Below are 23565 nucleotides of genomic sequence, written 5' to 3'. Positions count from 1 at the left end.
TTTACATTCAACTACAGACGTTCAGTATCGGCGATCTCAGGTCTCGCTGTGAAAACCCTGCATTTAGATCCCAGTGAAAAATGTGTTATCTTCCCCAAATTTAGTTATTTCCTTTAATCTTTGAACCACTTTTAAAACACTAAAATGTGTTTTATGATATATTGAAATAATTATATTTCAACAGTTCAGTAGAAAGAAAACCGAGCGTCCCAGGATTATCGACACATTTAAGCACAAGCAGCTGAAGGTGTTGGTGTGCTGAATTAGCTGAGGCCTGTTTGTCGTCGTTCCCTCAGCGCTCCTCAGATGGCTCGCTGAATCAGGAAGAGGAATCTGGGCCCGGGTTTGGGAAAGTCGGCGAGCTCCAGGAGGTGGTGGACCGACAGACTGCTGATCTGGGTCAGATGAAGGAGCGCGTGGCTGCTATGGTCTCGCGGATCAGCGAGCTGGAGGAGGACCTGGACACGGCCCGGAAGGACCTCATAAAGTCTGAAGACATGAACACGAGGCTGCAGAGGGACCTCAGAGAGGTGAGCGGAACCGGTCCGTCTGATCCAGCCACATCCTGGTTACCTGGAGTCACTGATGCAGCTGTTTTCACAAACAGTCGATGGCTCAGAAGGAGGACATGGAGGAGAGGATCACCACCCTGGAGAAGCGCTACCTGGCTGCTCAGAGGGAGGCCACCTCAGTCCACGACCTCAACGACAAGCTGGAGAACGAAGTGGCCAATAAAGAGTCCCTCTTCAGACAGGTGTGTTCCTGCTGGTGATCAGCTGTTTGTCTGTGACACCGAAGCTTCGTTTATGTGTCTGGTGTTTCTCTGGGAGCAGGGATGGCCTGCAGATCTCTGGCTGCTTTCAGACCGCAGCCTGTGAATTCTCTGTGTTCAAACTGAATGGAGAGAAATGAAAACACTGTCTTGTTTCTATTCATGCAGTCGCTGGTGATGGAGACGTCTTCCTCCTCTTTTCTTCTGGGTTTTGTCTCTTTGTATGTCCCTTTGAATGCTGTCCTCTTCACTTCCTGCCCACCCGTCTCTTCCCTCTGGCTCTCTTTGTCTCCCCCGTCTCTCGCTGCCTGCCGGGCTTTTGTCCCTGGACTCTTTTTCACCTTGTGGAGCTGAACGTGAACGCTGAGGTCAGAATGTTGGACAGATGAGCCATTGGCTGATCTCTGTTTGTTTGCTTGTTGCAGTCTGAGGAAAGAAGCCGGCAGCTCCAGGAGAAGCTGGAGGTGGCCGAGCAGAAGCTGCAGCAGACCATCCGTAAAGCAGAAACTCTTCCTGAGGTGGAAGCAGAGTTAGCCCAGAGGGTCGCCGCCCTCACAAAGGTACACGTACCCGAGTAACCATTTCATCTGCTTTAACCAAGCAAAATGTGGGATTATACATAATAAACTAAGTGGACATCAGCTAAATTCATGCAGTTGAGATAAAAGCATCAACTATAAAAAATGAACTGTAGAAACGTTTGAGTCTTATGAGATAATCTCAGTGACCTAAAACTATTAACTGTTTAAATCAGACGCATCTTCCTGTAAACCACAAGCATCCTTCTTTGTATTATAACCAGCGTGTCTGCATACAGGAGACAGAGCTTTAATCCCACAATGCCCTGGATTAAACCAAAACAAATGCATTTATTCACCCGTAGAGGGATTCTTGCGTTTTCATCTGCTGTGAAACCTTCAGGAAGACGAAACTATTCTTTCTGTTTCTTCAAATACCCACAGAGATCTGTTTGTAGACACATCGCTCCTTATTTTATCCATTTGCAGTGGAAGTCTCTCGGCTTGGTCACTCGTTTTATATTTATTTATATATATATATATATTTATTTTTTATTCTGAAGTGAAAGTTTGTCAGGAATTAAGTGCTTTTTTTGGATTTCCCTGCCGCAGACAAATAAAACAGGAATCCCAGCTTTTAAAACATCTGCTAGAAAATGTGAACCCTCTAACCTTTAGGCGGCTGAATATTTTTTCCCTCGATGCGTTTTTAATGAGTCAGACATGTTTTCTCTGTGGCTGCTTAAAACACTCGTTATAGAGACAACAGACGTGAAAACTCATCCTGGTGTTTACCGACAAACCGCCTCTCGTCAGCATCTCTGTTGTTGTCGTCCCCCACAGCAGCTTTCTGCTCCGTCTTCAGGTCCCGCTGGGGTCGTTAACGCCACATTTCACTCATTAATCAGGATCCGTTACTGGTTTTAATGGTTAAAACTCTACAGTTTGAATAAAGGATTTAAGATTTGCAGTTAAAACCGTTTAAAAGCAACAGTTTTGGTTTTGATTTCAAAGGAACTGTTCATTTGAAATGTTCTGAAGTGATGAAAGAAAACCAGATCTAACCAGTTTTCTGTTCTGCTTTTAAAAACGATTTCATGTTTGTGTCCTGCTGTTTAGAATCAGCTAATTGTGTATTTATGAAACTTCTGCAAATAGAAAACAGTTATTATTTTTATTATTATTATTAATAACAACGTTTCTCACTGTTCCATCCCGCCTCTTTAATGTCCACATCTGTCATCATCAGTGCGACAGTTAGACAACCTGTTGTGTTCTGTGTGTTTGCTGCTTCCTCAGGAGAAGCTAGACCCTTTCCTGGTAAACACTGAGCCTTTTTCCTTAGCTTAGCTAGGTCCTAGCTACCCCCCCCCCCCCCCCCCCGGGACAGCAGTAGCTCAGGAGGTTGAGCGGGTTATCCAGTAATTGGAAGGTTGCATGTTCGAACCTGGCTCCAACCAGAAATTCTGCTGTTGTGTCCTTGGGCAAGACACGTAACCCGCCTTGCCTGCTGGTGGTGATCGTAGGGACCGGTGGCGTCAGGGCAGCTGTGGCTACATCGTAGCTCATCACCACCAGCGTGTGGATGACTGACTGTGTTGTGAAGCACCTTGGGGGCTTGTAGAAACCTGAGAAGGCAATATACAAATACAGGCCATTTTCTGTTGTCATGGTAACGGCTGTTTCTCTGTGCGGAGTAGATGCAGGGTTGTTTCTGCTTGTTGTTTTCCTCCAACATAAAACCCTTCAGCTGATGAGAGGATGTAGACTAAAGCTGTCATCTTTTATTTCCACACATCTAAAGCTCGTGACGGGGTGACGGGCATCCGCTGCTGTCAGTGGGTCGAGATGCTTTCTTGTCTTTTTGTGTTGATGTTGCTTTTGTATTTGTAAATGTTCTGTTTCTATGATTGACTTCATCCTTCTGAAGGACCAGATTGACTCAGATGTTTTCCAAACTGTTTCCTTCTTCAGGATCAGTGCAGAAGGGTCGGGCTTTGCTCTGCATTCACACTCTGATTAAACTCACAGGACTCTTCCTCTACAGTTAGACGTGAGTTCTGATGAATGTCCTCTGCTTCCAGGCCGAAGAACGCCACGGTAACGTGGAGGAGAGTCTGAGGCAGCTCGAGGCTCAGCTGGAGGAGAAGAACCAGGAACTGCTCAGAGTGAGAGGATGAAAAACTATTTTCTTCTTTAAATAAACATTCACAAAAAATCTTAACATTACCGTCGTTTTCATGAAGCGGCCTTCTCTCCACTGGATTCAAAAATTATGTAAAAAGAAATTGCAGACCTGCCAACCTGTATGCATTTTGCATAGTTAGTACGCAATGTGGCATCTATTTACGCTGGTACGACTCACCCCTCTAAACTACGCAAAAAGCTGCGGATGCGTGAGTTGAGTTCTGTGGCAAATATGGATGTGTGGCACTCATGTCTGACAACACGACTCAGCGGCGTGGTGAAGAAGTTTAAGCCAATCATCGTAGAGAAGCAGAGAAAACCTATCCGGCCTAACCTATAGCGTAACACCCCCGTCCCCTCCTCCCTGCTTCGCCCTGCCCGCTGCTCCCTCTGGTTCGCCACTCGCTGCTGTTCTGGTAAGGTAAACTGTGTGTGTGTGTGTGTGTGTGTGTGTGTGTGTGTGTGTGTGTGTGTGTGTGTGTGTGTGTGTGTGTGTGTGTGTGTGTGTGTGTGTGTGTGTGTGTCAGATAGATTTGGCCTGAATATGAGGAGGAATGTGATTATTTATACAGTTTAAACATGCAGCCGTTATAGTTTTTTGCAGCTTGTTTTGCAACTTCTCCCTACTCTGCTATGGCAGATGAGGGAGAAGCAGACAGGGAGGGATTGGTTAGCAGACCTGCCAAAAAGAAGAGGGTCCATGTGTCTCAGAGGTTTTTGTCCAAATATCAAGAACAGTGGCCATGCTTGCGACCCTCTAAACAACCTCAGCATGCATTTTGCACAATCTGCAATTATGATGTGGACATAAGCCACCAGAGAGCTGCAGGTAATTAGTACATTAGCCCTGGTAATGTGTGCATATGTGCTTTAAGCCAGTTTAATATTACATTCTTGAGAACAGAATCACCTGTTGCATTTTACAAAATAAATAATTACCATTAAATACATATAAATGTTTTTTTAATTAATTTGTATTGAAATAATGTAATAACTTGTATAAGCACAAATATTATATAAGGACATTTTAGAGTTTTACTGTTTAATATTAAAATACACGATACTTTAAAGTCAGGTCAAACTGTAAAAATGTCTATAACCTTACTAGTCAAAATAAGAACTATGAACGTGTGTGTGTGTGTGTGTGTAAAATTTTCCATCCAATGAATGGGGAGATTACAGCGTGAAAAGCAAAACTCCAAAGAAAAAACGCGGCGCAAGTGGTACTCAAAAAATTTTGACAAGGTTGGCAGGTCTGAAACAGAGGCAAGCTCCCTTCCAACCAAAATTGTGTTCGACATAGCCGATCCCATGAGGTCACAAAATCAGACTGATGTGTTTTGGAAGCTTAGACTCTAGCGGTATTTGCTTCTGTGCAAAAGGTTACACTTTGCTGCTAAAGACACTCGTCCACTAGCAGTGGCTAATTGCAGAGAAGTACCTTTTGCAGCACTTTCACGTCCGGTGGAAAGGAGGCGTAACGCTGTTACACAAACAATAGATTTAAACTTGAACTTTGACCCCTGATTTATTGCAAAATGGAATTAAATGAAAAGATGTTTATTTTCACAGATATTTAGTATTTTTTCCTTTTCAAAACCCAGAATCTCACCAGGTGAGTCTTTACACATCCGCTGGGGTTCTTGGGTTACTCTCGGGCGTCTCTGGGATTCTTTCTGGAAAGTTAAAAAAAAACATTTGAGACAGATACTTTGTAGAAATAATCTAAGGGCCATCCTGGTTGTCAGGAATCTGTCTCAATTCAGTTTCTGTGGATCAAAGTCAGAAATGTCAGAAAACTTTTGGAAGAGTTGGAGAACAATTTGTGACAATTTGTGACTCTCACCAACTGTCGCACGAGGCCTCACCGTCTATAAAACTCACTCCAGAAGTGTCTAAACTCAGCTCATTTTATCACAACCTGGTGTCCAGAACAAGTCCCAGACGCCAGCCCAATGGGATTCTGGCTTTCGTTAAACGGCTGTGTGGGACGTCGTGAATGCAAACGTTACTTTAAAGTTTTTGTTCCTCTAGGCTCGGCAGAGAGAGAAGATGAACGAGGAGCACAACCGGCGTCTGTCTGAGACCGTGGACAAGCTCCTGTCCGAGTCCAACGAGAGACTTCAGCTCCACCTGAAAGAGCGGATGTCCGCCCTGGAGGACAAGGTGCTCCACAGCGTCTCTGCCCACTGCTGTAGTCATTATTCAGAAGTTTGGGTTGTTGTTGGGAGCTGAAGACAAAAGCAGCAATAATCTAATAGAACAAATTAAATGTGAGTCAGTGGCTGATGTGGCTTTGTCTCCCTGCAGAACACCCTGATAAGAGAACTGGAACACACCAAGAAGCTGATAGAAGAGTCTCACCATGAGAAGGTACGGGTCCGCCAACACTTCCTGTATCTGTGGGCCGGGGGGAATCCGGTGCCTCTGATAGGTTTCACCACCAGCTGTTACCTGAAGGAGGAAGACATTTAATCACACATGCAAAACATTGGGTGAACGTCTACAACCATTCAGTTCAGGAGTAAAGATGGCCGCCACGGCTCGTCACAGCTAGCAACTCAAACATGTCTGTAACTCAGTTGATTGTCTAGATATTTAAATCCGATAAAAGTTGTGACATCACACACTCGCAGAAGAGACGACCAAAACAACCATAACAATGTTTCTCTACTTAAGATGAACCTTACAGCTACAGGTCTGCAACCCGCGGCTCCAGGGCCACATGTGCCTCCTATAGTTATAATCTGAAATGACTACATGAACCTGAATGATAACGTACCATACCATTTTATTTATCGATCGCATTTGAACACCGCATGCGAGCTGACCAAAGCGCTGCTCAGGCAACAATCATACAAAGATAGTTTATAAACAGATGAAACGGTCAATAAATACAGACGAAAAGCATTAAAAGAAAGGAAAAAAGGACAATTTAAAGGGATCACTGTCCAAAGGCCAAATCATAGAAATGGGTCTTTAATCGTGACTTGAAGACAGAGATGCATGATGGCTGTTGAAGTGTGATGGGTAGTGCATTCCAGAGGACGGGGGCAGCATAGGGAGCCTGATGGCACTTACACATTAGCGTCGGCACGGCCCCAAACGGTACCGAACGGAACCGGAATTTGGTTTCACACACAGGTCCGATTTCCGCTTTTGGTGCTGAGGCGACTCTTTTTCTCAGACCTTCTCCCCAGCGGTCAGACTGGACACTTCGGACTGATTGGCTGGCTGAAATTACGCCTACCGCCTCCGAGAAGAATGAGCCAGCAGGGGGTTTCCTGCATGTGCGACTCATTTTCATGCTGTTGAGTAAACTTCTGTCTTTAGGACAGAGCTGCCAATCCGGAGCTGCCGTTAAGGGTGGGAACGGGAGAAAAGAATTACTGTATGTGTGTGCGTGCGTGCATGTGTGTGTGTGCATGTGTGTGTGCTCGCTCCGATTCTCTGCATCGGAGCTCTTGCCCTGTTGAACAGACAGCTGCTCATTTTAGAAATTGTGTGTGTGTGCATGCGTGGGGCACAAGATTATGAGGACACACACAGCAAATTAATAAAATAATGTTGTTCAGAGTCTCCAAAAGCAACACAGCCCATTCCCGCGCGTATTAAGCTCCGCCCACCGGCTCGGGGATTTCCGCATTGTTGAGAAGTCCCTCGGATTTATATGTGAACACTACACCGCCCGTACCAGCCCAAACTCGCACCATCCAGCTCGACCAAACCCCGACTGTGCCGACGCTAATGTGTAAGCGTCATAAGTCATCTCCCTTTCCGGTCGGCTCACGGGTGCCCGAAAGAACGAAAAAATGAATGCAAGTCAACGGGGCTGAAAACACAATTTTCTAATCCGCTTTGCCTTACACCCTGGATCGCATATATGTTGTACTGCCATTTAAATGAAAACTAATGATGGGTGTTTCGACCTCGCTAGTCACGTACTTTGAGATTTATCAGCTTGTAAAAGTTCATAATTAGCACGACTACAAGCTAGAAATCAGCACGTCGCATATGTGACGTCACCACATAATCTCCTCTCCCCTAGCGTGGCTGCTACTTACCAAATGGCCAGATTTATGGTGGTTCTTTCCTTCTGTGGGAAGGATTTGAAGTTTGCTGAACTTACAGTAATTTTCTCCATGTCTGGTTCGATGACGTCACTTTCATGAAGCCCATTTGCAGTTCTGGACTTATTTTCACACAAAACCTAAAATAAGCGTTTCCCCCTGTTCGAAAAAAAGTACGTTCTTGGTATGAAAATGCTTCTTTAAAATTCACGGACATCAAATTTGAAATCCATGGCACGAAACGAGCAGAATCAGAAAATAGCATTTTTAGCCCGTTTGACTTGCATTCATTTTGTCGTTCTTTCGGGGACCCGTGGTCCGGAAGTAGATGGGCGTGGCTTAGGCTCCCTGTACCCAAAAATACAAAACAAAATTGTTACTTATGTGTTTTTGGAGCAAAATAGTGAACCTTTTATAAAACGTCTTCATTAAATGGTCTTGTAGGTTTTGTGTCTCTTCACAGATTGAATGTAGTAAGTCAGGTTTTAGTAAGTCGCTGTTTCAGATCGCCGCTTTAGGTAATGACGAGGCTCCGCGGTTACCCTCTGGAGTCTTTCATTAGAGTTTAACCCTCCGGGGTCCATGGATGCGTATCCGCGTCTTTTGAACAGGTCTGATTTGGGACGCTGTAGCAGCAAGACTCCACCTCCCTGAGTTTCGGTTTCAATTCAGCTTTAAAAAGGAGATTATAAACTACACCCCAGGTTTTAAATTTTGTTAATAGGCAACGTAAAAGCGGAGTTATACTAAACTAAAAAACGACCTATTTTTAGACAATCTGATAACTTGTCAAAACAGGATTTTAGTAATCCGTGAGAGGGAATGTGCTTGTGAACATAAAACCCCCCCCACAAAAACATGAGATCCTTTTGCTGTTGGTGGAAGTCTCAAATATTCAACTGATAAAAGTATCATTATGTAGCTGAGAGAGAGAGGAAGGCCGCACGAGTAACGAGATGTGCGTAAAACGGAGCCGCTTGGCGGCGAAAAGAGTGGCGAGAACGGAGTAACAACAAACAATTAGACCGATATTGACGGTAAACTTCATATTTTGGAGCGATCTGGACAGATGTATTGTCTCTGCAGTTTAGTAGGCTTTTATTAGGCTTTAATAAAGGATGAAGAGAAGGATAAATGTCCACCAGGCAGTTCAGATAGTACGGCTGTTTTTTGAACTGGAAGCAGAGGAAGTGGACGGAGACTCACAGCCGGAGTCTGAGGCAAATAGGGAGGATGTTGATGACAATGCTGCAGATCCATCCTTCCTCATAGAAGAGTTGGGTCATGATGAGGTAGAGGATGAAGGCAGAGATCCAGCTCCTCGGAGATCCAACAAGAGGAGTGGGCGGCGCCGCGCAGCTGTCAGATCTCGACTCCGCGCCGTGAGACAGAGTCTCTCCCCACTCCAAAATGCATGTACATTATTGCCAAATTAATAAAATAAGTATAAATTCAGATAGTCCATGTTGTCCTGAAAAAAATGATACCCCATAAGGCAATATTTATTGTTTTTATTAGAAAATACAAAAGAAAAACCAAAATGAGTCAAATACGGTGATTTACACCCTGGACCCCAGAGGGCTAATAATTTTTTTTAAGTGTTATTTGCTATATTTATTCATATTTTTTATAAATGTACAGTCTAAATTACCATTGTAAATTATAAAAAACATTCGTCATAAATGTTTGTTGGTTTCACAGTAAAATAAACAACCTTTTTCCATTTTGGATTTTATGTTTTTGAGTGATTTAAGGTCTAATATGCAACCCCTTTATGTCCAAATATAAAAAATAAGTATAGATTCATAAAGTCCAGGTTGTGCTGAAAAGATTGATATCACATAAGGCAGTGGTTATGTTTTTTATTTTGGAAATACAAAAGAAAACTCTAAATTAGTCAAAAACGCCAAATTGCACCCTGGACCCCAGAGGGTTAAAGCTAATTCCATGTTGTCGTTCTTTTTTAAAACACAGAAACGGTTTTGTTACCTGTAATTGACGCTACAGTTTCGCCGACGGCTTCCGGCTTCTTCAGGCTGACGCTGATGATCAAAAACTGATGGCAAAACTGTAGCGTCAATTACAGGTAACAAAACCGTTTCTGTGTTTTAAAAAAGAACGACAACATGGAATTAGAAATAACGCACAGCAAGAACACACCTAAGGGGTTAAAGCTGATGTTTGGTTTTCTCTCCACCGTGACCGTTTCCGTGTGTGTGTGATGTTCTGTAGGAGCAGCTCCTGATTCAGATTGAGACGATGAGGACAGAGAGCGAGCAGGGCAGGAGCAGGACCGACTCCTTACTGCACGGGTGAGCTGCTTCATCAGCTCGCCTCTCACCTGACTTGATTTATGCTAACTGTGGGGTTTTTTGTTTAGTCGCTCTCCGCTGGGCAGCACTCCAGATTTCAGATATCCGGTGTCTGCTTCCTCTATGATGGACAGCAACTCAGACTACGGTGGCGGTGCTCTTGTCCTGAGGCGACCTCAGAAAGGACGGGTGGCGGCACTACGGGACGAGCCGTCTAAGGTGAGTCACCTTGCTGCTGCGTGCTGTAGCCCTAAGAAATCCAAACTAACAGATTTTACAAACACTGCAGGTTTTCACCCACCTCCCTGCTGTAAGATCTTGTGTGTTGTGTGCCTCCATCTTTCCTCTGTCTCTTTCACACTGACCTTTGACCTCCTTCTGATTATTTTCCTCTTTTCTGCTTCTTTTTGTTTGCTTTCGTTGTGGACACCAGCGACATGTAAGTCATCGTGTTTGAAAACCTTTTCTCTGTTTCCTGGTATTCCTTGATGACCTCTGACCCTATGACCTCCCCAGGTGCAGACTCTGAATGAACAGGAGTGGGAGCGCATGCAGCAGGCTAACGTGCTAGCTAACGTAGCCCAGGCCTTTGAGAGCGACATGGACGTCTCGGACCTGGAGGAGGACCGGGAGACGATCTTCAACTCGGTGGACCTGCTGTCCCCTGCTGGTCAGGCTGACGCACAAACACTCGCCCTGATGCTGCAGGAGCAACTGGACGCCATCAACAATGAAATCAGGTACTGCACAGCAGTGTTATCATCAGATCACAAGTTTGTCTGAGACATTCAGGTAGAAAAGGGTTCCTCAGTGCAACAGTAGAGTAACAAAACCAGAAATGCACCAGAAATTGGCTGATCTGAAATTTTCCTCTCTGTCCCGGCTGCAGTGGATCAGAGGGTTGTCCGGCTGGCTGGCTTCTGTGAACTTTATTGAACTCTGGACATAAACACAATTCAGAGGGTGTAACTGATTGCAGAAGGGTCTTTATTATAAATGTGATAAACCTGAATTTGTCTGTTCACCAGCATGGACACCCTGCTGTCTGGTTTGGTATATTTAGTTGTTATTTAGGCTCATGTGCATCGTGAGCTATCGATCTGATCGCTGCCAGTCAACGGACGGAGCTGCAGAGTCTCCAGGAAGAAACCCTGACTTGATCAGGACTCCCGTGGTGCCAGAGCAGAGTGTTTAGACTTATCTGTCTGATATTCTTGTGATTCCGGTAACAGGATGATCCAGGAGGAGAAGGAGAGCACCGCCATCCGGGCAGAAGCGATCGAGTGCAGAGTGGGCAGCAACGACGGTCTGGGGGGGCGGTTCCGCTCTCTGAGCTCCATCCCTCCGTCTCTGTGTGCTGGCTCTTCGTTGGGGGGTTCACCACCCAGCTCGGGCACCTCCACCCCCAGACGCATCCCCCGCAGCCCCAACAGAGAGCTGGATCGGATGGGGGTCATGACCTTGGTAACACATCTTTCCTTTTCTTCCTGAGCTGATCAGCAGATTAAGGAAATCCATTTAGGGGTTTGTTTTTACTCCAAATTAATTTTTATATTAAAATATTTTTATTTCTGAAAAGTTAAAATAACAACAAAAAATTTACTTTAAAAAAATGTGATAAAAGGTTTAAATGGATTTTATGGAACCATAATAATAAATAATGCAAACCAAACAGGTTTAGGGTGATGACGATGGGTGTAAGGATGATGGCGATGATGATGGCGATGATGATGATGACTATAATGGCGCATTAATCCTTCACCAGTTAATAATAACCTGTATGAAACTACTTCCTGTTGGTAGCAGTATTGCTACGATCCGTTCATCATCCAGAGCTCCCTCTCCCAGCAGACTGTCGCCTACCTGCCTTATGGTGCCGCTGGCTTCAGTCCGCCCCCCCAGGCTTGTAGCTATGCACCTTACTTCCAGGTACCTGCTGAGACCCCTCCCCCGATCTTTCTGTTTGGGTGCAGACTGTCCTTTCCTTCTGATTTTTTTTTTTTAATGAACAAACGCGTCCGTGTTTGGTTTCAGGAAAACTTTCCTTTAACAAAACTTCATAGGATTGGATCCAAATCCATGTTTTGGTGTTTTTAGTTGTTGCTTCATCTGGAGGCGGGATGTTGGAGTCTGTCTGGTTTCCAGTGGGTCTCCAAGTCATTTTGGTTTAGTTGAATAATTCTGGATGAACTCAAAGATTTAGCGTGACTCCCCTCGGCAGGTGAGGAGGAGGAGTCGTCTGTGGAGACATGTTCGGATGGATCTCAGACCTGACCTACCTGCGGCGGGCCTGTGATCCTGTTGGGTTCTGCTCGGAGTTTGCAGCCACACGAGACACCGAGCTGTGGGCAGGGCACTCCCGGTTCTGCAGAACTGTTGGTTTTCCTGATAATGTGTTTTTAATCTGCTCAGGAATTTGTTTGCCTCGGATTCCACAAACTAGCTGAGCCGTCTGCAGCATGATGAGCACGTGCACATGCGCGGTTCCTAGATCTGGGTTGTGTTCAACACCTCCTCCTGTTAGGAGTCGTTATTATTATTATTATTATTATACTCGATTAAGTCCGTTTTGGAGCTTCAGTCTGATAAATTAGCTGTTTTGTACACTGCTGACTTTCAGGTTCTCATCAACATGACTGATGACTCATTTTTCCACATCATCATCTTCACTGAATCAAATTCCTAAATCAGAAGTAGCTCCAGGAATGGAAATATTTTAGGCTATGTGCTCTTCCTGTTTGCCATTTTTAGCTCCTAATCTGTGTTTGGCCTGTTGGTCTGTTAGCTGGGAGAAGGAAGTGAGTGATTAGGAGTTTTCCTCCTGAGGGCAGAGGAACTCGCATCTGAACGTGGCACGCTTGTGGTTTATTTGTTCTGTCAATAACAGGTTTGTGAGAATGTGGAACGTTTAGGAATTCCTCTTTGATCCGGAGTAGAAATGTTCTTCAGTCACGTTACTAGTATTGGTCAGTGGGGGTTGGGGGAGCTGCTTTGGGCTGGTTCTGGTCCGGTTCGGTCTCTTGCCTGGTTCTGGTGTGTTCTGCGACTGTGTGGTTCTATCTGGAGACTCTTCTCTGTTATTTTTTAGACAGACAGCCTCCAGGTGTGTTTAACAGGTGAAATCCTTCCTTTCTTCTGATTTCCTGCTCTGGTGCGCATGGCCGAGGTCTCCTGCTGACCTCCACCTCACTAACTGCTTCTCTCCTCTCTTCTCTTTGTCACGCTTCAGCCTAGCGACCTGCGCAAGCATCGCAGGAAGGTAAACCTCTAGCAGACCCTCTCCCCTTTCTGAAGATGAAACCTCACCTCCCGTCATGCTTTAGAATAATTCATTTATTTATTTCCACTTCCAGATAGTTTTTTTACATTCTTAACTTTCAAACATTAAAGACTTAAAAGACCTTTAAAATTTTCTTTGACATTTCATTTTAAGATGCATTTTCAGGTTTAAGCTGCTCTTCAAGACTTTCAGCTTCCCCGCTGATCAGTTATGGTCCATCACCCTAGAGATGCATCTATATGGTTTATCTGTAGCCGACATCTGTTTTGGGCCTTTGCTAAGACGGCACTAATGACAACAGTGGGGATACAACATGACCCAGAATCTTTTTTTTTTTTTTACTTAATTTCACTAAATCTTGAATCTTAATTTTGTGCAAAGTATTAAAATACGACTTTTAACGAAAAAGAATCAAACAAAATGAATAAACTGACCAATTATTAAATACAAAACAGGCAAATTAAAAGAAAAGTCGATTAACAATCATTTTTTAGAGCATGAAAATTGAAAAAATATAAACATTTAAAAATATAAAATACATTTAAAAAATGGTGCTGAAAACGCACCAGCAATAATAAATATACATAAAAATAATAATTCTTCATATAAACTATAAATAAATCTTTTAGCTCATATTTAAACCTGGGTATGAATACTTTTTATCTGCAGATCCATGGATGTGCCTGACTTTAAAGCAGCTAAACTATTTCTCTTATCTGATGGCGCCATCTAGTGGCTGACAAGCATATCAAACAAAAAGTCAGTAGATCCATTTTATTAAGATGGCGACTTCATGTTTCTTGTTTATAAATGTGTTTCTGTAGCCGACAAACAGAGCTAAAACGCATTAAACGAGCATTATTCATGCTGTGTTTTCATATATTTATATGTTAGAGACTTACTTGTCCGTGAAAAGTTCAACTCCGCATCAGCCAAGGTACTTCCTTAAATTTGAAGCACGTAAGCGGTAGTCTAACGCTATTGGTTAGTTCTGGTCGGCAAGTCTCCTGTTGCACAGAGCTCTGCAGGGCAGAGGGCGTGCTTAGCAAATAAATAAAAAAAATAATGAAAGACATATTGCTTACATTTATATCACAGTACATAAGACAATCACATTTACGGATTTCTGAAAAATCATACATCATTTCTGAAAGAAGAAAACTCCGGAAAGCTACTTTAAGTGGGCTAAAACAGGCCCAGTATATCTGCTAAACAATACATCAGTCTATTCCTAACTCAAACTATAAAGTGTGGTGGCCCAGAAGGATCAATGAAATACAAACACCAAAACAAAGCTACAACAGGATTAATAAGAAAACAAAGTTGCGGTCAGCCAGAGTTGTGCAAATACAGATGTTATTTTTTGCTAATACAGAGGTTATGCTAATACAGAAGTAATGCTAATACAGAAGTAATGCTAATACAGAAGTAATGCTAATACAGAGGTAATGCTAATACAGAAGTAATGCTAATACAGAAGTAATGCTAATACAGAGGGAATGCTAATACAGAGGTAATGCTAATACAGAAGGAATGCTAATACAGAGGTAGTGCTAACACAGATGTTATGTTAATACAGAGATAATACTAATACAGATGTTATGTTAATCTCCTAAATAAAATGAATAAATGAATTATGTTAATACAGCAGTAATGCTAATACAGAAGGAAAGCTAATACAGAGGTAATGCTAATACAGAAGGAATGCTAACACAGATGTTATGTTAATACAGAGATAATGCTAATACAGAAGGAATGCTAATACAGATGTTATGCTAATCACACAGATGTGAATAAATATGAACCTGGTCGTTAAGACTCACACCACCACTAAAAAGCTGCATGGTTTTAAAACTGTTGAGTTTATTGATTTAATATGTAAGAAGTGTTATTTTTTGTGATGTGACTTAATTTCTGCTGGTGTTTAATTTTCCATTCTTTCCAGTGAGCTCTGCTTTTATTTGACCCTATTTTGTGGGAATAATAACAAAAGGCTTTTTCCTTGGCAGCGTTAGACCTCAGGGCCTTTCAACTTCAGTAATCTGTTTCTTCTTCTGCTGCACAGTCTGCTCAGGATGACAAGGCCACTATCAGGTGTGAGACGTCCCCCCCCACCACGCCACGTTCCATGCGCCTTAACAGGGAGGTGGGGCATGCTGCCAGCCATGAAGACATTCGAGGGTGAGCCTGGAGATTTTTGGTTGGTTCTGGTTTCTGATGTCTGCTTGGATCTAACTCCTGCTGATGGTTGTAGTTTGGGAGGCCTGCAGGACGGTCAGGGCAGTAACCCCAGCAGCAGCAACAGCAGCCAGGACTCTCTCAACAAAGCAGCCAAGAAGAAGAGCATCAAGTCTTCCATCGGACGCCTGTTTGGGAAGAAAGAGAAGGGCCGACCCAGCGTACCAGGCAAGGATTCGCCCAGCCAAGGTTAGGCGGCATTCACAGTCACATGATTATCAGTCAGAAACTAGGATTACGTTTGTTTGTTTGTTTGTTTATTTATTTTTTCAGTTATTATTTAGTGGAGTCCGCTCGTCTAGATGAGTATCACCATCACTTTTTATATCCGAACGTGTCGTTCTGCTCGGGTCTTTAATAACCTCTCGTCTCTGCTGCTGCTGACGTGTTTCTGTGAGGACGTTAGATAAAAGTGAGGCTAACGCCAGCTCACTTCCTGTCTATTCTGATGAAACCTTGTTGACAACTCACTGAAAAGTTTCCTTAAATTATGTATGTTGTTGGGACGTTAATCTGCCGTAATCATGAATGTGTAATCCTGCAGCGATCCTCCTCCCCTCGGCTCACCGGAACACGTTCCATCATGCAGCTAAAATGCGTCGCTCGTTCACCGGAACGTCTCTGTTAAGTGTGATTAAGAAATTCACTAACGTAAAATTACACCAGTCCATTTTTACTATAAATATTATTTTTAATGTCCAGTGCTCTGTGGTCTTCCTGCATTTTTGTGAGCTTATGGAGCAATCCATCCCATAATAACTAATAACGTCAGAAGACACAGCTGGCATCTGTTAGAAACACAACTCTGATCTTTGAAATACTTTATGAATTAGTTTCTTCATAGGGAGAGACATATCCGTTTCCCTCTGGCTGCATCGAGTCTGAACCGACCATCCGTCGGTTTTAGTAAAATCCTAAACACGTTTTTTGTTGCCAGCTGGCACGCCAGAGGCAGAAAGCTCCCCAAAGGATGGACTGGGAATGGGAACACTCGGAGGTCCTTCAGAGAAGAACCGGAAGCTGCAGAAGAAGTGAGTTTGTTCTCCTTTCACTTCCTGTAGCGCGTTTGTATATTGAGACGAAGGCTGAAAGCTGAGAGAATTCCTGTTAATAATGTAGGAGTCCTCCTGTGTTGCTGCTGTTTGTTCACCCCCCCACCCCCACCTGACTCACCTCTATCAGCTGATCTTCCTCTCACTCCACACCCGTCATTCCCATCACAACCACCACCTAATTCCATGTTTTCCCTTTTGTTTGAGGTTTGATGCAGCTGTAATTCCAGCACCAGAAATGTTGTTTTGCTTCCATAAATTATCATCTGTTCATTTTTTCTTTTTTTCTGCCAACTTTTTTTCTTTTTCTTCTTCTTTTTTTTTTTTTTTTTTTTTTACCATCCTCTTCTCATTCCACGTGTAGTCCAAAGACTGGGTAAGTTGGTTCACGTTGCCTAGTCTTGCCTGATCTTCTTTCCTCTCCTGGCTTCACGTTTATCTCACCAGTAACTCTTCAGGACCCAAACAGCCGTCCCTCTGAATGCCTGACAGCTTTTCCGTGCTGCTCTTTTCCTGCTTCCCACACTGGAGCCGAACTAACAGGAATGTGTGTGTTCTGCTGTTTAACCAGTGCTCTCCTCCCGGAGCATGACGTTCCATACCACTAAGGAGGATTTCATGTGTTCTGATGTTGGAATTAAATAAAGTTCTTGTTTAGTCGATTTTGTGGTTGATAGGAGCCAACAGCCCCACCTAGTGGTCACCCATGAGATGTGTCTGGGCTCAGGATTGATGTGGAGCAGCAGCTCAGAACGTGCATGAAGTGGATGTGATCCGACCCTTGTTCTTCCTCCTGTGCATGTCGTGTCCCTGCAGATTTAGAGGAATGTTGTTATTAAACTGCTGGTTCTGACCGGTTCTGTTCCTTCAACCTGATATAAAATCCAGTTTTCTGCCTGTGGAGGCTCAGAGCTTCTGAAGGTGTTTAAACAAAGACCTCCAAGATGTTTCTGTCAGAGCTTTCCTGTTTGTTTGAGCTTTTCTGGGTTTTATTTCCTGTTCCTGGTTTCTTACGTGCATGTGACCTGGATGTTTCTGGGTTTGGGTTCAAAAGGTGAATGTGACGGAGTGCAATGTGGGAGAATTGTAGATTTTTGAAGTAATCCAAGTGTCACTGGTTCTTCCTACCTTCAGCTGGCAATCAAAAGTGATTTGGGTTTTTGTTTATAAAACCCAAATAGATCCCGACCCAAAGGAGACCGTGAGCTGTCTTCTGATTCAAACAGGAAGATTTTCATTGAGTTTCAGATTTTTTTGTAGATTAGATTAAATGAAGTTGCCTTTCAAAATAAAAGCCCAAAAATGATATTTAAGTATTAAAAATGTGATGGCCGATTGGCTGCAGTTTATTAAATATTGAAATTAGGTCTCATTTCTCTTTATTCAGCCTGAGATGGAAAATCTGAAGAATGAAAAAAAAAAAACATTTTGGTATCAAATTAAACTTGACTAAATAAAAAGTCTATTTGATTGTCTTTTGAAACCATAAAGGATGAATGATTGACAGAATGATGCTGTATGTGTTTGTTTCTGGGTTTAATATTTTATTTGTGTGACAGACACGAGTTACTGGAAGAAGCTCGAAGGCAGGGCGTCCCGTTCGCTCAGTGGGACGGCCCGACCGTCGTGGCCTGGTTGGAGGTACGAACCAGTATTGCAAGGCTCTTAAACCGGTTTAAAGTGTCCAACTGAGGTCGTCCCCATGTGTAGGACTCGTTTGTGTTTGTAAATATAAACTTATGAAAAGGCAGTAGAAACTGGCGTGAAGTAAAAGATTTTTTGTTTTCGCTTTCTGATTTAGAATTTCAGATTAGAAATGTGTGGAACTCATTTTTTATTTTATGGAGTGACTTTGACTCCGAATAAAAAACTAAACCTGAGTTTTAGATTTCACGATCGTATTAAAGGTGTGGCTCATTCATTTAATCAACACATGTGTAGTGCCATGTAAGTCGTACTCTGGGGAAACAAAGCTCCGGTGCACCAGTTTTTCTGGAACTAAAAGTGAGCCACTTCAGAGTTGAGCTTCAGATGGCAGGGTTTGGAGTCCTGTTTCCTGAAATGTAGATATCTCTCCTCTGATTGGCTAACAGCAGTGCAACTCTACCACTGACTCTTTGCTTTGCAACGTTCATGTTTTATCTCCACAAATAACACAAAGCTGGAGGAGCTCTGCTGTGTGGTGGAGTTGCTAATGCTAACAGTTTGCTTCTACTAGCTGAGACGTTCTCTGCTGTTTCCTGGATGCTAAACCAGCAACAGCCTTCCCCGTCGTGAGTCAAGATGAATGTTAAGTGACAGTGTGACACAGATCTGTCAGGATTATCTAATCCTAGAGTTTCGCCGTCTATTTTCTATCAGAAGCTAATGCAGGAGATAGATGTAGGAGACTATTTTCATGTTCAGCCTGCTTAAAAACAGTGGCAGATAATAATCAGAAATAACCATTTAAAATGGGGTTTCAGTGTTCCACACCTTTAATTTTACAGCTCTGAACGTCCACAAATCTGCCTATTTATCGTAAAAGTTTAATTAAGTTTAATCATTAATTCAAACTCGTTGGATTGTGCCTCTTGATTTGTATGAAGTGAAGGGAACATCCTGCAGAGCAGCTTCCGATGAGGAAGAACATAAAACCAGTTTCAGGACGTGGATTTTTTGACACCTTCAGATCCAGAAGTCACCACGTAGATCCGATCCTAAGCAGCTGGAAGCACAAATGTTAACAATAATCTCGTCTGACCCATCCGGTTCTTCTGTCCTCTCCGGTCCAGCTGTGGGTCGGCATGCCGGCCTGGTACGTGGCCGCGTGTCGAGCCAACGTGAAGAGCGGAGCCATCATGTCGGCGCTGTCCGACACGGAGATCCAACGAGAAATCGGAATCAGCAACCCATTACATCGTCTGAAACTCCGCCTGGCCATCCAGGAAATCATGTCCCTCACCAGCCCCTCAGCCCCGCCCACATCCCGAACGGTACCATTATGATCACACACACACACACACACACACACACACACACACACACACACACACACACACACACACAAGCATGAGACTTTTTTGTTTATTAACATTTTAACAAACTAATGATTGAGTCAAACTAATTAATTTCTATTCTTTTTCTAACAAACAAATTCTTCTTGATTTTCCCTCCGTCCTGCTTCTTTCCTGTCCATCATCCCTCTTTCTTTTTTGCACACTTGGGATGGGGGCGGGGGTGAAATGATCAGACCACAGGAAACGTTTGGGTCACACACGAAGAGATGGAGAGTTTGGCAGCAACGCCTCCGACGGTCAGTCCGGCCCAGATCAGCTGGGCTCTCTCTCTCTTCACTCGTTAGAGCGGGCGCCTCGATTTAAGCTAACCACACAACAGCCAGACATTACTAATCAATCAGCAGATCAACAGACTTGCGTGGTGCAGGCTTAAACGAGGCGTCGCTCTTTCAGCTATCTTTTCTTTGTGTTTCTGTCAGACCTCATGTGTCTGTATGTGCATGTGTATGTGCACGCTTATGTGTATTTGTGCATGTGTGTGTGTTTCTGCTTTCATTGGGGGTATTTAGTGTAGACATGTGCTTGTTAGTTAGCTGCCCACCGCTCTGATAGCTGAATTTTCTTGTTTTTTGTTCGTTTTAGTTTATAAACATCATCTCTGGGGGATCAGATCCTTCCACAAAAGCTCTTTTCAGACAGGCAATGCTTTAATTCAGACAACATAACCTGTGGTCATCCCTGTGTAAATGTTGAAAAGCCTCATGTCTGAAAGGAGCTTTGATCAGTTTTAAGTTAAAAATCAAACAAACTCTTTGTGTAATTAGAATTTGGCTCCTGATTTTATCTCCTTAATTTTATTTTACTCAGATTTAGTTTAGATTTTATTATTTCCTGGTGAATCGGCTCTAAGCAGCAGCGCCGCCGCCGCCTCCACTAACCGCTCACCTGTCTGTTCTTCTCACCATGCTCACGCTAACACCAGGAGGATGAGGAGGGCAGCTGGGCCCAGGTTTGCACACGACCCCCACCCCTCCACCCCCCACCTGTTCAACTTAACTCACCTTGTTTACACGTATCTGACACATGTTCACCATCACATCTAATCAGCCTCTTTTGGCTTATTTTAAAATGGTTGGTGCTGCTGTAACGGGTGAATTTCCCCAGTGTGGGATCAATAAAGTCTATTCTATTCTATTTAAATATATAAAATCTCCATAAACAGACTAAATATGAAACATTTCCTGATTACAACTGAACTAGTCATCCTTTTTGTGTTTGATGCAGTTCAGTGTAGGAACAGCTGAGTGTCACCATGGAGACAATAATCAGAACATCTTTAGTTCTGTTTAAAAACACTAAACCATCAGTAACAGTAATTTCAACGTTTCAGTTATTTATTTGATCCATACCTTCATGTCTGACCAAAGCTCCTCTCTGGCTGCAGACGCTGGCGTATGGAGACATGAACCATGAGTGGATCGGTAACGAGTGGCTGCCCAGTCTGGGTTTGCCCCAGTACCGGTCCTACTTCATGGAGTCCCTGGTGGACGCCCGGATGCTGGATCACCTGACCAAGAAGGACCTAAGAGGTCAGCTGAAGATGGTGGACAGCTTCCACAGGTGAGGAGGGTGGAGTCTCTGTCTGCCGTCTTACAACACAACATCTGAAAGCATAAACCTGTAACAGGTGTGCATATTTATAAATAACAGGAACAGTTTCCAGTGTGGTGTCATGTGTCTGAGGAGGCTGAACTACGACCGGAAGGAGCTGGAAAGCAGGAGAGAGGAGTCCCAGCTGGAACTCAGAGGTGTGTGTGTGTGTGAGTGTGAGATCAGGTTTCCTTTACTGAAGAACGTGAAAAAGTTGCTCAGATTGCAGAAAGGAAGCTGCCATGTTTGAAGACTTCATTCAGACCAAAGCAATCAATCAGTGTAAGCCCCGCCCACTGCCTAATGAGCAGTTTGTCGGAGTACAGCATCACAAAGCATGTAAAAATAAAATTGTACAATAAAAATGTATGATTTTTTTATAAATACAATAAATATCTTTATTAGAGACAGATTATGGATTTAATTCAGATTTTATTAATAACACATTTAATCAGTTATTTAATGCTTTATTTATTTTGTCACCGTTGTTCTCTCTATCCTACCAGCTTTGTTTAAATTGAATAAAAAATGCATCTTTAGACCATGAAACAGTTACCAATGGTTGCACCAACCATAGATTTACATGCTGTTGAAGGTTCTCAGTCATCCAGGTCATGGTAAATAAACCATTTGTAAAAAAAAAAAACAACAAAAAAAAAAAAAACACCTTCAATTATTTTCATCTTAAACACAAAAAGCAGCTGTAGGATCTCTTTAAAGCCTGTGTGAGTCGCTGGTTTCCATCTGAGGGTCTAAAACAGTAGAAGGTTCCTGTCCAAGAGCTCCACGAGGAACCTCCTCTGAGGCTCTTTGGGTGAAGATCACTAGAGGGAGCTCACGTTGGTTCTACAAACACATTTGCTTTGTTCTCCTTAGAAATAAAACATCTGCTGACATTTCAGATGTGTTGGTGTGGTCCAACGAGCGCGTGATCAACTGGATTCAGAGCATCGGCCTCAAAGAGTTCAGCAGCAACCTTTATGAGAGCGGCGTTCACGGGGCGTTGCTGTCCCTGGACGAAAGCTTCGATCACAACACGCTGGCTCTGCTCCTGCAGATCCCCACTCAGAACACGCAGGTATACACACGTTTACGGTTTACCTGTAGCAGCTGATATAGTGGGGGCGAGGTTACATCCTATGTAACTTTTCTAATAAGTGATTTTTATGACTTATTCAAACCTGTTTTAATGGATAATTTTAATACCCGAGAGTTCCTGTCAGAGTTTCCATCCCGTCTCCCTACATCGGCTCCGGGTGTTTCCTCATCCCTGCAGCTGCAGCTCATAGATCTGGATCCTTTATCTGTTTGACACAAGTAGATCTAAGTGTATGTGTCCTTTCAGGCCCGAGCAACTCTGGAGCGGGAGTACACCGGTCTACTGGCCATCGGCACAGACAGGAAGGTGGAAGAGGTGAGAAGAACTAAAGCCTGTGTGTGAAGCTAACTTCCTGCTGGTCTAATGATCAGCCCTCTATCTTCCAGGATGACGATAAGAACTTCCGCCGTGCTCCATCGTGGAGGAAGAAGTTCAGACCCAAAGACATGAGAGGGGTGTCGCTGGGTGTGTCAGACACCCTTCCTGCCAACTTCCGAGTGACGAGTAGCAGCGCGGCGTCTCCCTCAATGCAGCCAAAGAGGAGCCCGATGGACGGTAAGCGGAAGCATCACCGCCTCTTGGTGCATGTCTTTAAAACGCTCCGTCTGCTTGTTTTTTCCCGGAGTAAAACTACCCTGATGGACGTTTCTGCCCCGTTTAACTCTGCTTTGCTGCTCTGCTGGTTCTGTTTGATGCTGTGACTAATGGCACGTCTCTGCATGTGATTTCTGCCAACATGCAAACTCAGGAGGTCAGTCTATACAGAGGCTGGACACGGCCACAGTCAGGACCTACTCTTGTTAACACGCAACGGTAAGATCACACACACCAGCTGTGATTTACTGAGGAGTGTGTACAGAGCCCTGGTGACGCCTTTATGCTCCCCACTACGGGAACTGATTCAGTTTGAGGAGAAGATGAAAGGTAGCCTGGCCTGCGAGACTCCTCTGTTTAATTCTGCACAGAGAAAGGGTCTAAACTCTCCTATTCAAATAACCCCACCCCCTGGGAATTCTAACTGGGCCAATCAGGGCTGAGTAGCGTACGTCACACTGACTCGCACACCATAATGCCGAGTTTATCATAAACATGGCGACTGAAACAGAGTTCGCTCTTTCCTTTGTTCTAAATGATTTGGACACGTCTTTAAAACCACAACAAGTTGAAGCGCTAAGTTTTCGCCGTTGCCAGACGCCATTTTTGACTACAGCTAAAAAATGGCAGCGTCGTGGACGTCACACTCGGCGATGCTCAGTTTCTCATAAACAACGGAGACAGCGGCGGAGTTCGCTGAGGCTCTTTCCTCTGTTCTAAATGACTTGAATGTCTTTAAAACCACAACAAGTAGAAGCGCTAAGAGCCTTTCTTCTGAAAAAAAAAAAGATGTT

At 43.7% G+C, this 23565-nt stretch overlaps 1 protein-coding gene across 9 annotated transcripts in view; it reads left to right on the top strand.

Moving 5' to 3' along the window:
- ppfia1 (PTPRF interacting protein alpha 1) overlaps positions 1 to 23565 on the top strand; it is a 47652-nt gene that overhangs the window by 20393 nt on the left and 3694 nt on the right. For 2 of the 9 annotated variants that reach the window (XM_054732002.2, XM_015953387.3), the window contains exons 7-30: positions 297 to 530; positions 608 to 754; positions 1198 to 1332; positions 3375 to 3458; positions 5512 to 5643; positions 5788 to 5850; positions 9780 to 9859; positions 9928 to 10078; positions 10376 to 10599; positions 11092 to 11323; positions 13089 to 13118; positions 15205 to 15320; positions 15394 to 15566; positions 16315 to 16408; positions 17989 to 18070; positions 19204 to 19404; positions 19662 to 19724; positions 20411 to 20437; positions 20873 to 21048; positions 21139 to 21236; positions 21981 to 22156; positions 22424 to 22492; positions 22564 to 22732; positions 22926 to 22990. In XM_054732002.2, the coding sequence (XP_054587977.2) occupies positions 297 to 530; positions 608 to 754; positions 1198 to 1332; positions 3375 to 3458; positions 5512 to 5643; positions 5788 to 5850; positions 9780 to 9859; positions 9928 to 10078; positions 10376 to 10599; positions 11092 to 11323; positions 13089 to 13118; positions 15205 to 15320; positions 15394 to 15566; positions 16315 to 16408; positions 17989 to 18070; positions 19204 to 19404; positions 19662 to 19724; positions 20411 to 20437; positions 20873 to 21048; positions 21139 to 21236; positions 21981 to 22156; positions 22424 to 22492; positions 22564 to 22732; positions 22926 to 22981 (3012 nt within the window). In that variant the 3' untranslated portion in view covers positions 22982 to 22990. The remainder of the gene's footprint in view (positions 1 to 296; positions 531 to 607; positions 755 to 1197; positions 1333 to 3374; positions 3459 to 5511; positions 5644 to 5787; positions 5851 to 9779; positions 9860 to 9927; positions 10079 to 10375; positions 10600 to 11091; positions 11324 to 13088; positions 13119 to 15204; positions 15321 to 15393; positions 15567 to 16314; positions 16409 to 17988; positions 18071 to 19203; positions 19405 to 19661; positions 19725 to 20410; positions 20438 to 20872; positions 21049 to 21138; positions 21237 to 21980; positions 22157 to 22423; positions 22493 to 22563; positions 22733 to 22925; positions 22991 to 23565) is intronic. The other 7 variants (XM_054732003.2, XM_054732001.2, XM_054732004.2 and 4 more) reach the window with 7 other exon arrangements.

The sequence above is a fragment of the Nothobranchius furzeri genome, chromosome 9 (genome assembly GCF_043380555.1).
Source record: "Nothobranchius furzeri strain GRZ-AD chromosome 9, NfurGRZ-RIMD1, whole genome shotgun sequence".
In the NCBI taxonomy this organism is placed as follows: domain Eukaryota; kingdom Metazoa; phylum Chordata; class Actinopteri; order Cyprinodontiformes; family Nothobranchiidae; genus Nothobranchius; species Nothobranchius furzeri.
The sequence above is the reverse complement of the archived record's forward strand: the minus strand, read 5'-3'. Positions and strand labels throughout refer to the sequence as shown.